General features: G+C 41.5%; 1 protein-coding gene across 4 annotated transcripts in view; it reads left to right on the top strand.

Moving 5' to 3' along the window:
* The window catches only part of uvssa (UV-stimulated scaffold protein A), a 42,595-nt gene that overhangs the window by 5,453 nt on the left and 22,764 nt on the right, over window positions 1-14,378 (top strand). For all 4 annotated transcript variants that reach the window (XM_079268057.1, XM_079268056.1, XM_079268054.1 and 1 more), the window contains 2 exons: window positions 210-319; window positions 842-970. In XM_079268057.1, coding sequence (XP_079124183.1) covers window positions 210-319; window positions 842-970 — 239 coding nt within the window. The remainder of the gene's footprint in view (window positions 1-209; window positions 320-841; window positions 971-14,378) is intronic.

Raw genomic sequence — 14,378 nt, 5'->3', positions numbered from 1 at the left:
GGCGCGAGGCTGGATTTGGCACTTCAGAGCATTGACAGAAAACAACAGAAACAAGTCAGCGTAATTTTATATTTTATTTTATTTTATTTATAGAATTGATCGGATACGTTTGTTATATTTTATCTGCGAGGCCTTCTCTGAATATCTTGAAGGCCCTGACATTTCGCCACTGCTTTATCATTTAATTGTTTCTTTTCCTTTCCTTCCAGGTCTTCGTGTGAAGGAAACAGAGGATAATGAGGCAGTGGTTTCGACGGTGAAAGACCTCCATAGACTGATAACAAACAAACACCTACCAGCTGTGCAGGGCTGGGTTCAGGTTAGCAACACACAGGGTTCAAATATGTAGTCGTGTGATAAATTCTCATATTAAAGTATGTGGATAGAAGATAGTACCGTATACAAGATGAGTAGACAAACCACAGTTACTAATGCTACCGTTATACAAATCCTTATTTTACTGCCAGTACTGCTTTCATGCACGGTTTCCCACCGGAGTTGACGAGAGCCAGTCAGCCCACTTGTTGAGGTGAAAGCACTTATAGTAAGTCGCTTTGGATAAAAGCGTCTGCTAAATGACTGTAATGTAATGAAGAAATATTTTGAGTTTCTTATAAAACTGTTGCAGAACAAAATAGAGTATGGCGGGCCACCACAGTCTAGGCCCTTAATGGGACCAGTGTGGTTTGACTTTAGAGCCCAGTTTATTCCACAAATACATGCTTTGGTACAAACATCTGCAATGTCCAAACTCTTTTTTTCTTTTGTCTTAGTTTCCATTGGTTGTTGAAGAAAGCCTTGGATCTGTCTAACAGGTCTGTCTGTTTGTCTGTCTGTGCAGGTCTTCACTAAGTCAGGTGCTGAGCAGCAGCTGTTAAGGAGAGCGCTGGATCTCAAAAGATCTTTAGAAGCTACCCTGCAGAAACACCAAGAGCTTCACATTGATTATAAGACCAGGGTCCGCAAAGTGGTGAGTGACACACAACAATACATCTTACTGGTGGTTGAGCTGAGTCAAGTGCAGAACATTTACTTTGAAACAAGTCAGTAATGGCTCATTGTATAACCTCTGCTGAATGTCTAAAACCTTTGAGTAGTTCAATGTCAAATAAAGAGCGCCGGTTAGCTCGTGGCATTCTTGTATTAGATACACCCTGCAGATCACACATGGTTCATGATCTAGGAAAAGAAACACTTTATTACTGACACACTTGTGTTTTACTCATGTTTACAATACAATCCCACAGGCTGATGATTTCACTCTATATATTTAGCTGGTATTGAGCTTGGCCAGCAGATGGCAGGATCCCACTACAAATCAACATCACAGATGTCCATTTACAGAGGAGGGAGTTAGTTCCACAGAACAGCTATGGAGGAGTCATTTGTTGATAACCGGGTCCTTCTCTATTTACGCTGATCTGATTCCATGAGTTTGGATAAACACAAAGTCTGACCGATATTATTACATCATGCCCATTTTTGACTTTGTCGTGTACAGAGGAATCAAAGAGCTATAGTCTTTAAACTGTGGAAACCTGGAAGAAGACAAGCCAGCTCACAATGAAGTCCACTAAACATATCTTGAAATATAGCCCGATTCCTATTTCAGCTAAATTAAGTGTTTAGGCTGAAATTGATTGGAAAAGCAATATTTATTTGTCCTTCCCTGTTGGTCTCTATTCCTTTGCGTGGCTCTGAAAAAGCGCCCTCTTCCTACTTTCTTTTTAAATGTCTCTGTTCGTTCCTGCATTTCTCCCAGAGGGACGTATGATAGAGAGTGGAAGGATGGAAATGTTAATAGTGAAGACATTTGGGAGAGGTGAGATAGCAAGGCACAGCCATGATGCATGATGCATCAGACACGGGGAGAAGAAATTGGGGAGCAAGGGGGAAGATGTACCCATTCATTCCCTTCACTACCACCAATGTGCCCCATGGCTTGACAGCTGATATGTCTATCTGGCTGCCTCTGTATCTAGCTTAGCATCGTCATTCTGCTGTAGTGTGAGCTGGCACAAAATGGAGGTACAAACTACCCAGAACGGTGCTGTCATAGAGCTTGCCATTTGGAAAGCCTTTACCTCAAACTCATTTGCTTATTTGAGAGGGTTTGATTCGTGCTGAGCTGTCTGTGTTTAAGAGAGGGGGTACCTGCTGGATACTTATTGTGCTAAAAGAGATTTCAGGTTTTAAAGGACCAATGAATGCAAACGGCTTTACGCGTTTAAAAAAAAAAGAATGCATATACGTTGTTGTGCGTGAATCCATCTTCAGCTGAACTGAGGCGGAGTGACAGTGACAGAGCGCCGGCCGTCTCACTCTGCCTGGTTATCACTGTCACGGACCAGTCTGCTGCACCAGCAGGCCCAGCACTGCGATAACCACACAACTTACAGCCCCTTTATCATAATTAGCTTTTCCTTTTTAGCCTTAAAAGGCCTTCCATTACTGGGTCCTTCTCTATCGGGCCACTGACACGCCACGCGATTGGTTTTTTTCTCAACGGGCCTCTCAATGATGTCTCCCATAACGGGGAAACTGGAGAGAGAGATGAGAGTTATGGAGGCAGATAGAGAGGCTTGTTTATTGAATGAGTGAATTAGACGGAGGTGAATGAAGAAGCATATGCATGAAGTTGAAAGACTTGAAAATATAAATGCACACAGCATTCATTTTCTTCTTTTTTTTTCATGGAGACTGTTCAGTGCATGGGCTCTGAATATTTGAATATGACATATAGCTGGTGAATAAGCTGCCGATGGTCTCTGTTCCAATATCATGTAAAATAGATGCAAATAATGTGTCATTAGGGATCATTATATACTGTGATACATTATATACTATTTTCATTCCTGTTTAAGTTTTGACCAAATTGTTGCTGCATCAAAAGGGTTTACACTTAAATAGTAATTCATTTTACCAAGCTGCTGGTGGACACTTTTTATTTTAATGATAAATACAATTTAGATCTTTGTATTTATTTGTTATATTTTGTCTAACAAATCAGGAAAGTCTTACCGGGGCGAAAATACTTCAGCCAAACTGCTGTCCCAACATTATATGAACAAACGAGCAAACCCTAAGCCTTCACACTAGTGCTGGGCAACAATTACAATTTTTAATCGCGATTAATCGCATTGTTATGGCAAAGTTCAATAATTAATTCAAAAGTAGTGTATCGCTCACTTTTATTTAAAAAGTACTGCTATATGAACAAAAGTGCAACAACATTTGGTTTGCAAACACTTTAAACACATCAGGTTCTTTTCGACAGCAGTAGTCCCTCTACACAGTAGCTGTTATAACTAGGGATCGGTATCGTTTGGGTTTTTCTGATACCGGTGCTAAAGCGATACTTTTAAAACGATACCGGTGCCTAAACGGTGCCTGAACCGATACTTGTTTCTTCAAATTGAACAATATATTAACTGTTTAAAGTATACTATAAATATAATTATATACAAAACACTTGGCTTCAAACTACAGCTTCAAACTATGAACAATATATTAACTGTTAACAGTTTACAGTATACTTAAATAAATATAAATAAATAGAAAACACACACACACACACTCTGTATACACACACTACAGCTTCAAACTTCAGCAATTATTTTGCAGAAATATGAGCATATTTGTCTTCTCTGGCAAAATACGACACCTCTCCTGACTTGTTTTATTTTACCAGTTGGTGGCAGTAATGCGCCAATTCGTTGTTTGCCAACCGCCACTACACCTCAAAGAAGAAAGTTTTGCGTGCCTGTGTTGTTGTGCTTATGAGCGGCAGCGCTAAGGACCCGGATGTCGATGGAGGAAGTCAGTTGCCTGCCAGCCGTTTGACAGATCCCGGTCTCGGTCTTTTTAATAAATCATGGCCAAAGCTTCGCCAGAATGATGGGGGTTTGTTTCTAAATGCGCACGGCTCGTCCGGTTGTAATAATACTGTGAGTGAGGAGCGGAGGACCGAGGCTATCCGAGGCTATATATGCAGGCAACCGGTGCCATATTGGCACCGGCTAATTCACCCGTGTTAGCATCGTTTTAACGACTCTGGTAAAGGCAAAGCTAACTGTAATAATTACAACAATATTTCGTTTGAAAGGTACGAAGTTTAACTTCAGTTTAACAACATTAAATCAACTGAAAACATTACACGATCATTTTTATCAACATTGTAAGTGAATTGTATTGAAACATTAGCTAAAAACTGTCCGGTTTGGGGTACAACTCCGTTACACCGTGAAAACTGAAAACCTATCTACGTCATGTTTTTGTCCTTTTTTATCTTTGATAAATTCAGTAGTGATAACTACATTGTGCTTATTATACATATTACAAACAAAAACACTTTAAAAACTCTAAAAAAAATTATTAAAATCATTAATTCATTTTTTGCTTTTTTTTTGGTATTTTGGTCAGACACGTATGCAACGCTGATTACCGTAATTTGTGTGGTATTTGTTATACATGTACGTTGGTACATAGAGGGTGATAAGAAGCTGTACCTGGAGGGACTTAGGACCCAGGGGAATCTAGGTGAAGCATGGAACCTGTAGTCTGTACTGTGGCAGTAATCTGCATGAGGAAGTTATGCTAATAAAGAGTTGCAGTTAAGAGCAGTTTGTTCTCACGTGCTTATATGTTCATTTAAAAACACGACAATATGTATTTTGATATTGTCACCTTTAATCCTGTAACGTGACGATCGCGTGCGTGAGACAGGAGGGGCCGACGGTGACGGAGTGAAGGGGTGTTCCGGACCGGGCGGCAGTCTGAATGGTTTGGGTTATTGAATATGGGGTTACCTACCATACACCATCCAATCCACCGTTTCCACTTATATTTCGCAGGGTTGTAGGAAGTGACGAGGCAAGCTGCTGGTGTTCCTCAAGCTTCAGCTGGACTGGATGTTGTTTCTTTGAGCTTTTAGATATGTATGTATCAGCAATGTCTTGTATGCAATCCCTCAGAAATAACGGTTCTCAAAAGGTGTGAGGTGATTGAAGCCAGTACTCTTGATTTATTTTATTCATCTGGTTTTACCTATAGGACATTTCAGGTCCATTTCCAGTAGGAATGAGCCAATCTGACTTGTTCCCTGCTGATACTGATTATCAACTTAGTGTGATCTTTTCCCCAAATTTAAAATCTGTGTATAGTTTTCTCTGTGTTGAACTCATTGGGAGGATGTTTCTATATAAAATAACACAAGGCCAGGGATTGCTGTGACGACACAGGTTGAAGAAACTGTATTTAAATTGGATCACTTTGACGTCTACAGCGACACCAATCCGGCAGATTGGCACAATTAACCACAGTTAGGCCAGTGGGTGATGCTAAGCTGTGTACATGGCAGCTCCCTTGATTAGGTCACAACAGTAACACCTTATCTGTTCAAAGTCCAACTTTTCTAACTCCTCGGCTATGCCTCCCTTTCCGTTCAAATGTCACGACCAGCAGATTTAATGAGCTTTCCATGCTCTCGATTAGTGTGGTGGAGGTCCACTTCCTGTGCTTATAATGGTAGCAGGGATTGGAGCCACTGGCTCACATGATACAAACATTGCCACTGTTGATGTTACGTCGGTGTCCAGGTCACAAAGTCTCGAGCTGTCTTTTTTCATCCTCACGCAATTACTTCTGCAGTTTTTTGTGGATAACGGAGTACACAGAGTGTCTGAAAGTGTGCGCCATTTCCCCCATTTGTTTGATCTGTCGCATCTCTTCCCTCTCAGTGATGACAGGCTTTTTGTCTGCCAGCCATAAATACTTTTGCCTTTACACCAGGGTTGAACATTGATCAACCTACCTACCATGGTGGCAAGTAAACAAACTCATTTAACAAACAATTGAATTGGTCTGTGAGTCAACTCAGTCGTCAGAGTGTCAGCGATCTTTGGTGGCCTGATGGAACAGTGTACGTAGTAGCTTTTGCGCCTCCTTTCAGGTTAAACATAGCCACCTCTCCTGTATCTTCTCGACCAATTAGAATAAGGTCCAGCTTCTTCTTTGTGTTTAGTGACGGATCACATTCACAAACCAACTTTGAAGGCGCATACCACCACCTACTGTGTCGGAATATTACAGTCTATTGTATGAGAGTGATTGTGGAAGAAAAGGTTTGAAGCATGCTGAGACCTTTACACAGTAAAAGAGTGTTGTATCTTAAAGAAAGTGTTTCTCTAATAACACTTTTCACAGTATCAGGAAACGGGTGCGTGCTCCAGCTCTCATTGGATGACTGAATATGTTTGAAGGGAGTTTTCAGTATGAGCTATGATAAGGAGAATCCCATATGCATCCATTGAGTGCTGCAAACTGAAAACATGGGCTCGTGTTTAGGAAAGGATAAGACATGCAGACTTATTTGAACATATCTGTTTTTAAGAGTGTATTCAGTCACTCCGGGCTCCATTCATACAGGTCCAGGCCTTGTTTACTGCTGATAACCCATCTTATCACAGCACAATGGATGTGGCCGCCTGTTTCTCACTGGAGATAAACAAAGAAAGACTATCCCTCTATTTCGCCTTTTCATTTGCACATTTATTCTCTGAATGTGTCTCATTCTCTCAGTTGTACGCAAGTACTGTTTTTTCTACTGCTCTCTTTGCCACTATTTCTCTATTCATCCTCATTATGCAATATGTTCAGAGGGAGTCTTGTCATTGTTTACTGCACCTTAAAAAATGTGTTGATCAGATGTTTTTTCATTGATGGCGTGAAAAAGAAAGTAATTGCAAAGAGTAGAGAATTTAAGATGGTGGTGGGAAAAAAAGCTTTTGAAAATGTCATTGAATCTCTGATACAAATATTCTAGCCCAGCCTAAAGGTATGCCTAAAAAGGACTAAAATATGCTTCGTGCAACACCTTTTAAATACAGTAGGGGATTTTTGCATTGTGTCTTAGCCATTAAAAGCCATAAGGAAAAATGATGAATGGGTGATGCTGTAGGCCTACATCAGTCATGAGTGACTAACCATGCCTGAGAAAAAAAGTCACTGATGAATATAGAGGTGATCTGATCATCTGGGTCTGCAGTGACCTCCGTGCAGTGAGCTCCGTGCAGTGAAGCAGTGAGCTCCGTGCAGTGAAGCAGTGAGCTCCATGCAGTGACCTCCGTGCAGTGAAGCAGTGAGCTCCGTGCAGTGAAGCAGTGAGCTCCGTGCAGTGAAGCAGTGAGCTCCGTGCAGTGAAGCAGTGACCTCCATGCAGTGACCTCCGTGCAGTGAAGCAGTGAGCTCCGTGCAGTGAAGCAGTGAGCTCCGTGCAGTGAAGCAGTGAGCTCCGTGCAGTGACCTCCGTGCAGTGAAGCAGTGAGCTCCGTGCAGTGAGCCTGTCTGTGGACATAAATAAAATTTGAATACAACAAAATTAGAAGAAAAATACATTCGTGAAAATATAACCTCCTGATGATCATGAGTCATTTTTTGATGCTATTTTAATTAGACCACTCAGAAGACCAGTTTGGTTTAAGTTGAACAACATAGGAAAAGTCCTATTTTAAAAGGTTTTGCAACAAGTAGTTATTGTGATTTTGAAAGATGACCCCTCTAGTGTCATGTGGCTCACATTAGTTGATGGCGTAAAATGTAGTAAATCATGGTGGACACAGTCTAGTTCAATCAGGGGTCTCTTATATAGTAAAAAGAGATGGTTTCCAAATTGGAACTGATGGATCCACTGGGACGGTTGACTGCTGGTTATACTTGAGATCTGTGGACCAATCTCATCCCACTGACCACAGGGCTCCACAAACTCCCAGGGGTATTTAAAGGGCCCCTGCACCTTCTCGGGACATTCCAGGTGTCCTCCCAGAGCTTTCAGAGGGCCTCAATGAAATGAAGAATAGCACTGTGTAATTTCACTTTGGCAGTAGGCGAAATTGTATAATAATGACTGTTTTGATCACAGATTGAGACAAGATGGGAGGGGGAACTGAAGTAGACTGCTGAGAATAAGCTCGTTGACAGGGAAAGGTTTCGGGAGCTCTGGGCTGGCTAATAGACCTGCCAGCCTCGGTTAGTGAAATAAAGATGTCACCCTATACATCATATAAGTTGACTGCTCCCCAGAGACTATGCCTGTGTGTTTGGGGGGCGTTTGGTCTGGAGGAGTATAATGGGGTCAAACAGTGGAGAAGAAGCTATGGAGCGAGGGGAGTGGAAAGCTTATTTCTCATTAGCGTGGGATCCCTTGGGATCCTTTCTGGGTAGTAATGAACAGGAGTGCAAAGTGGTAATAGAGATGTGGGATGTTGTGGCAAATCAAGCCTTTAATGGGTCAGACTCCACTGGAAGCCTTCGGCCTAATTAGTAGTTTGTAAATATGTTTAAATCAATTAGTGGCAGTGGACTTTAGCAGAACATAAAAGAATGCGTTGAAACAGTTGTACAGATGAAAAGAGGGCCACAGAGGCAGGAGGTTGGGTGCTTTTACGGTAACTGCTCGGTCTTTAACCTGTTCTAAGCTACAACTAGATGTTGGTCCAAAACCTGTAGTTAGGATGATCCTGATAGCCAAATGTAACCTGTATATAGAAGGTGTGGTTATCGTTTGGATTTTTGATGACAATGCTGATTCATTACACTTTTATTCATACCCGACTTTAAAATGTTTATTTTACAAAACGCCTTTTCAATTTAACAAAGTAGGCCAAATGTTAAATGCTGTCTTCACACACTTCACGCATCTGTACAACAAATTTGCCGAAGGAACAGAAAGTGGCAAATTTATATTTGTACAGACACAAGTACCATTGAACCAATACTGTACATCTCAGCTCTTTAAGAACGCTTTCAACTTGGGTTTAAAATGATCCCTTCATGATCCATTTGGAGTTGTGAGGGTAAAGACTTCCACACATTGACCCCCAAAACAGAGACAGTCGTCTGTTCAAAGGATGTTTGTACAAATGATGCTGTCTGTCTGCTGTGAAGGTGGCAGAAAACAGTTGTTTACCAGTCATCTGTTGTTGTTTCTTAGTGTAACATTTTTTGAATTGATGCATTTCTTTTTAAGTTATTAAGAAAGAAACCTTTAAAAATGACTTGAATGTATTGTTTTTATTTTACACTATGTGAAGTTTCTTGTGAATTTGAATTAGGACCATTAGAAAGTTAGTTCTTGACAAAGTTGCCTGACGGGCCAGTGACAAATAACTTTATTGTTGGTCCCTGCATTGTTTGGAAGAGAAAAGAACGACCAGTTTCTAGTAGCCAGTACTACGGACATATTTAGTTCCGTACCAGAAGAGTATTAAGGAACTCTAGCTTTTTAACCCTGTCCTAATCAACTTTAGCGCTTGTGTCCATCACCCCCCCCCCCCCCCCCCCCCACCATTATAGTCAATCTTATCGATGGCTAGTCAGTTCTTTGTTGACCTCTGACACTTGTCCTCTGTTAAAATGGCACAATATTAGGTTGGTATATTTTGGTATATTTTTCAGTGCATATGCAAGATCACTCGGCAACCGCGCAGTGTCCCTAGTCCACAGTCTGCAGTGACACACCTTAACTTTTCGTGTGTGTGTGTGTATGTAATCTGTGTGTAATATTTGCCACTTGCTCTCTCTTAAGGGAAATGTCTTGTGATAATGATTGTGTGCATTAGAGACACACCATATTCCAAAAATACATTGTGTGTGTGTTGCCAGGTGGGGGAGCTATATTAACTTGTCAAGGGGGACAATGGAGACATCTCTTAAAGCTTTTTTCACCTCCTTGTGTCCTCCCCTCCTTCCTCTCTTCTCCCCCTTCCTTCACTTCCTCCTCCTCTCACTATGTGTGTGTGATGGTTAACCTGCCCCCTTCCCTCTCTGCCATACACCTGACTTATGGCTGTGCAGTAATAATTTGCCAGACCTTGGCAGGCTGAGTGTACATTAGCATATAAATAGCAGATGCACTGAGTGCCCATCACAGTCGACTACATTTAATTTTTGGTTTATAAGATTGAATGGGTTTTTAAACGCAGCCCCATCAAACTTGCCAGGAGACAAATGAAGTCAGGGGAGCAGTTGTTCGAGGCGGCGCCCTCACATCATTTTTATAAAGGATAAGAGTCTTATTTAAGGGGGGGGGGGGGGGGCAATTCAAGCTGAATAAGCAAGACACCTGAGGAAGCAGCAACATACTCTACTTTCTACCCTGTTTAGACAAGAGATTTGTTTACCCTGTTGTCACTCTTTCTTCCTGTTGAAGATCCCATTTCATGACCAAAATGATATGCACATCCAGACAGCACACCCATATATGAACGCCAGTGGCGGGCCGTGCATTTGATACCTGGGCCTTCACTGCTGTCCTCATTATGACGCTACGGTTATTGTTTGTTTCGTGTAAAAATGAGGCTCAATACCTATAAATACACTAACTGCAGAGTGCAGATACATGAATACGCCGAGAGTGCGGCGCCTCTCATCGCTGACGGCTGCGCGAGGCAGCTGTGAGAGTAACCGCCTGTGAGAGCTTTGGGGCTCACGGCAGCACCCGCAGTGCAGAACGTACGTGCTTTCATGTCAGAGTCAGAACACCAGAAAGAGTCACTCCATCTGTCGCTAGTAGCTTTTGACAAAAAAGAAACAGTTCGGAAAGTCGCTAGATTTAGCGAGAAAGTCGCCAACACTAGCACCGGCTAAATGTCCCCAGAGCAACATTGGACGTAACGATAGTTCCTATCACATATAAAACCAAACAAAAATCCATCTTCATAACAAGTTGTACAAATAATAATATATAAACCAGCATATTAAAGCTACTGCAGATGTACAAACAAAAGCAATTCACTTACCAGAGCTGCTGTTCACTCTTTAAAGATAAAGTCCATCCTCCTTTCTTTGTTAACAAAGAGTTTAATCTCACGTTGTTCAGTACATCTGTGTTGTAGTTCCAGTAAGAAGTCCTTCTCCATTCATTCAGTGAAGACAGTCGAGCCTCCTCAGTTGTATTTCTTCAATATGTTTTAATGCGTTTGAGGCTGAACATGTCCGCTCACAGAGGCAGCAGATGTTGGGATTGTCACCGCCCAACATGTCAGGCTAGCCCACTGACCAATCACGTAGCTATAGGCCAGCTAGCAGCTCTGACACGTCAAAGAATACGCCCAACATGTCACACTAAAGATCTGATTGGTTGAAGACTATGACAATCAACAATATCGTCCCCATTCACTTAAACTGCAAAGGGATTCACTTGTGAGTCTTCAGGCCTCTGGCTCTGTTCTACCTAGAGACACAGAGGTGAGATCTGATTGGATAAAAGCTCTACTTAAAACAACCTGCACTGGAAGCAGAGCAACTGGAGGAAGACAGCAGCGGTGCAATGAGAAAATAAGATAATGGGGAAAATAATTATAATACATCTAGTGTATTTATGAAAAATGATTAAATTATAAAATAGCTATAACTTTGTGATTCTGACTAGACCAGCAGAGAAGGCCCACCACTGATGAACATGCCATTCCAAAATACACATGCTACACCAGCATCCACTTTTAGGTTTCAGGGTTTCCCCCAGATGTGGAACCCAGCTGCAGGCATCTGCTCCCATTCAGACAAGAGAGTAGTAATGTTGGGATGGGGGAAAAATCCATAAAGCATAGTATCACAATATTTTGATTGGCAATAATTGTGATAATTGACCAATGAGTCATGTGAACCGCAGATTAATTGCACACCTGAACCATCATCGCGTGAAACAGTTGTATCGATCGAGATGATGTAAAAGTATGCGATCTGGAGGTCTGCATTGATGCTTTCTCGTCGCTCTTCTTATGATGATGCATTTGAACAACAGAGGATACGTTTACGTTAAGATGAGTGAACTTGACCTAACTCTAACTCTAAGCAGCTTATAATACATGATTAAAACTAATCATGAGAAGAGTATGAATACATATACAATCTTTCATTTCCTAATCATTTGAACTGTTTATGCAAATCACCACTGTAGAAAATAATAATTTCACACTGCTGAGCTTCAAGTCCTGCTGTCGGTAATCTCTTCAACCGATATCTGCAAATAAATGCAAAACTGAAACTGTAGTGTACTTTTCACATTTTATAGGCATAACAATGAATCGCGTCGTTGGAAAAATATTTGCCACAAAAAATGAAAAGACAACTCACTGGTTGTGTTTGCACCACCCACTGAAGCTCTGTTGTTGTCCCAATAACATATTACTTTAACATCTTTAAATCTTCTTGATTTAGTTGTTACGGAATATTTTTCTTCCTTCTCTATTTCCTCTGTTGTCCCTTTAGGAACCTGCTTTATTTTATCTTTGAGTAAACATTGCCATTACAGTACACAGACCGGTTTTACTTAACATTTTTATTCATTCTGCTCTTTTCCGGAGCTATTTTTATTCCTGTCCTGCCCTTTTTTTATGTTAAAAGTTACCGATATTAGTTTTGTCTCTTTCCTATTACAGTGACACATGGCCCTGCTTTCCTCAAACCATCACTTCTAATTTGTCCGCTGAATCTCGGGTTTCAGTGAAAGAAGCAGTTTTTATCTCCGGTGTGGAAGCTCAGCGTTGCTGTGTGATTTTCTCCTTGTGTGTGTGTCCTGGAGAATAAACCAAAGTGCTGTTAAAATGCAAAGCAGCCCCCTATGCAGCCATGTGGGGGAATAGAGGCCATATTTTAGCCGCGCTCCCCGTCAGCAAAATGTTTCTGTGGGAAAGCTAATTCTACTGTGAGACTTACAGCTCTGCCAGGCGGGCCGACAGCACTCGATGCTATCAGGATTAAATTAAGGTGAATTAGAGACAAAGAGGGGGAAAAGGGATGATGTTAGGGCAGGATTTTCCTCCAGCTGGGTGATCACTTCTTAGTCTTAGGTCATTGATCAGAGCAGAATAAACCAGCCGGGATTAAAGTAGACAAGCACAAAACCTATAGAGCCTATATCTGTGTGTGTATGTGTGCTGTGTGGGAATCCATTGTGCTGTGAGGATGAATAAGTGTAGCAGTGGAGTAATGGAGAAAGTTTGGGTTGGTGTCCAAAATGTTACACTTCTGTTTAACAGCATTCTCTCAGCTTTTGTTTGGGGAATAAATAAAATCCAGTGCCAGTATCTCACACTTCCTTTCTTAGATTAAAAGGATCATTTGTAGTAATAACGGCTCTGTTTTTATCCGAGTCGGGGATTTTTTGCGTACAAGCTTTCGCTTTCTGCAGCATTGCATTTCACACAGCTTCATTTGAAATGGTAGTCGTTAAATGACCCCCTTTTCCTCCTGCCAGTGTTACAGTAAAAGCAGAATAAATAGTATTTTCCTAAAAAACATTGTATAGACTAATACGAATAATCACTTGTGACTTGTAGAAGTGTGTGGCGCTGTCTGTATCTGACGAGAACCCGCCCTCTGTATTTTGCTTGTCTCCCCGACCAAGACTTTACATTGTCGGATCTGAAGTCTTTCCCATCGTCGACGATTGTTCAGTCATGTCTTGACACTGACGCTGTCCTTTGTACTGAAACGTGGATTTGCTTTCCGTGGTTGAAAACAGAATTTTCGGCCCTATAGTTCCATTTCCCCACATTTTAGCAACCCAGAGACGGAAGGGAGAGGACAGTCAAGCCACAAACAGAAGTATCTAGCGCTCCGATGTGCTATGTTCTTATGCGAGTGCTTGAATGCAGCAGGGCACAGTTGGAGGAGTTGCTCCTCATCAAGGAGAGAGGGAGCCGATGTGCCACTAACGAGGAACTTCAGCTCCGTTAGAATAGCTATTTGTGAATCAGTGATACACATTCATCATTTAGTTTAATAGATATATAATAATACACTCTATTATATAATAAATTATAATCTATAATTGAACCATGTTCAAAAGTATATAGAACGTTTTCTGTATTTATTTCAGGTATCTGTCAACAGGAGATTTATTCAGATTGATAGCTTTTAACTACAGCACGGGTGTACAGTGGCAACAATAGTTAAAGATATGTATGAGGTAATGTGGTCTATCATGGTCCAGCTGTCACTGAGGAATCCCCCTGAAGCTTTGGATTGTGGATGTGGGGCATACCATGGGACCCTCCCACTGCCAGAGGATGCACTCTTACCTGGAGCTGCAGTCCTCCAGCCTGTGCTCTGTTTGTGGATGATGAGGCTTTTCCACTGAAGAGGCACCTTCTCCTACCTTACCCAGGGAAGTGGAGATAAGGAAAAGACATTTGTTGATGTCCAGCATAGAAATGACTTGGAAGCAAGCTTTTCAATCCGTGGCTTAGTTTGAACAGATTGTTAGTTTGCATAGGATGTGACTAGGGACAGCAGTGATTTTGTAGGCATGTGTGCTCGTATGTTTTGGACTACACGCAGACGTCTACAAAGATATTCATGTGGACCTTTGCATTTTT

Source organism: Melanostigma gelatinosum (genome assembly GCF_949748355.1).
Source record: "Melanostigma gelatinosum genome assembly, chromosome: 5".
Lineage (NCBI taxonomy): Eukaryota > Metazoa > Chordata > Actinopteri > Perciformes > Zoarcidae > Melanostigma > Melanostigma gelatinosum.
This window is presented reverse-complemented; position numbering and strand designations above follow the sequence as displayed.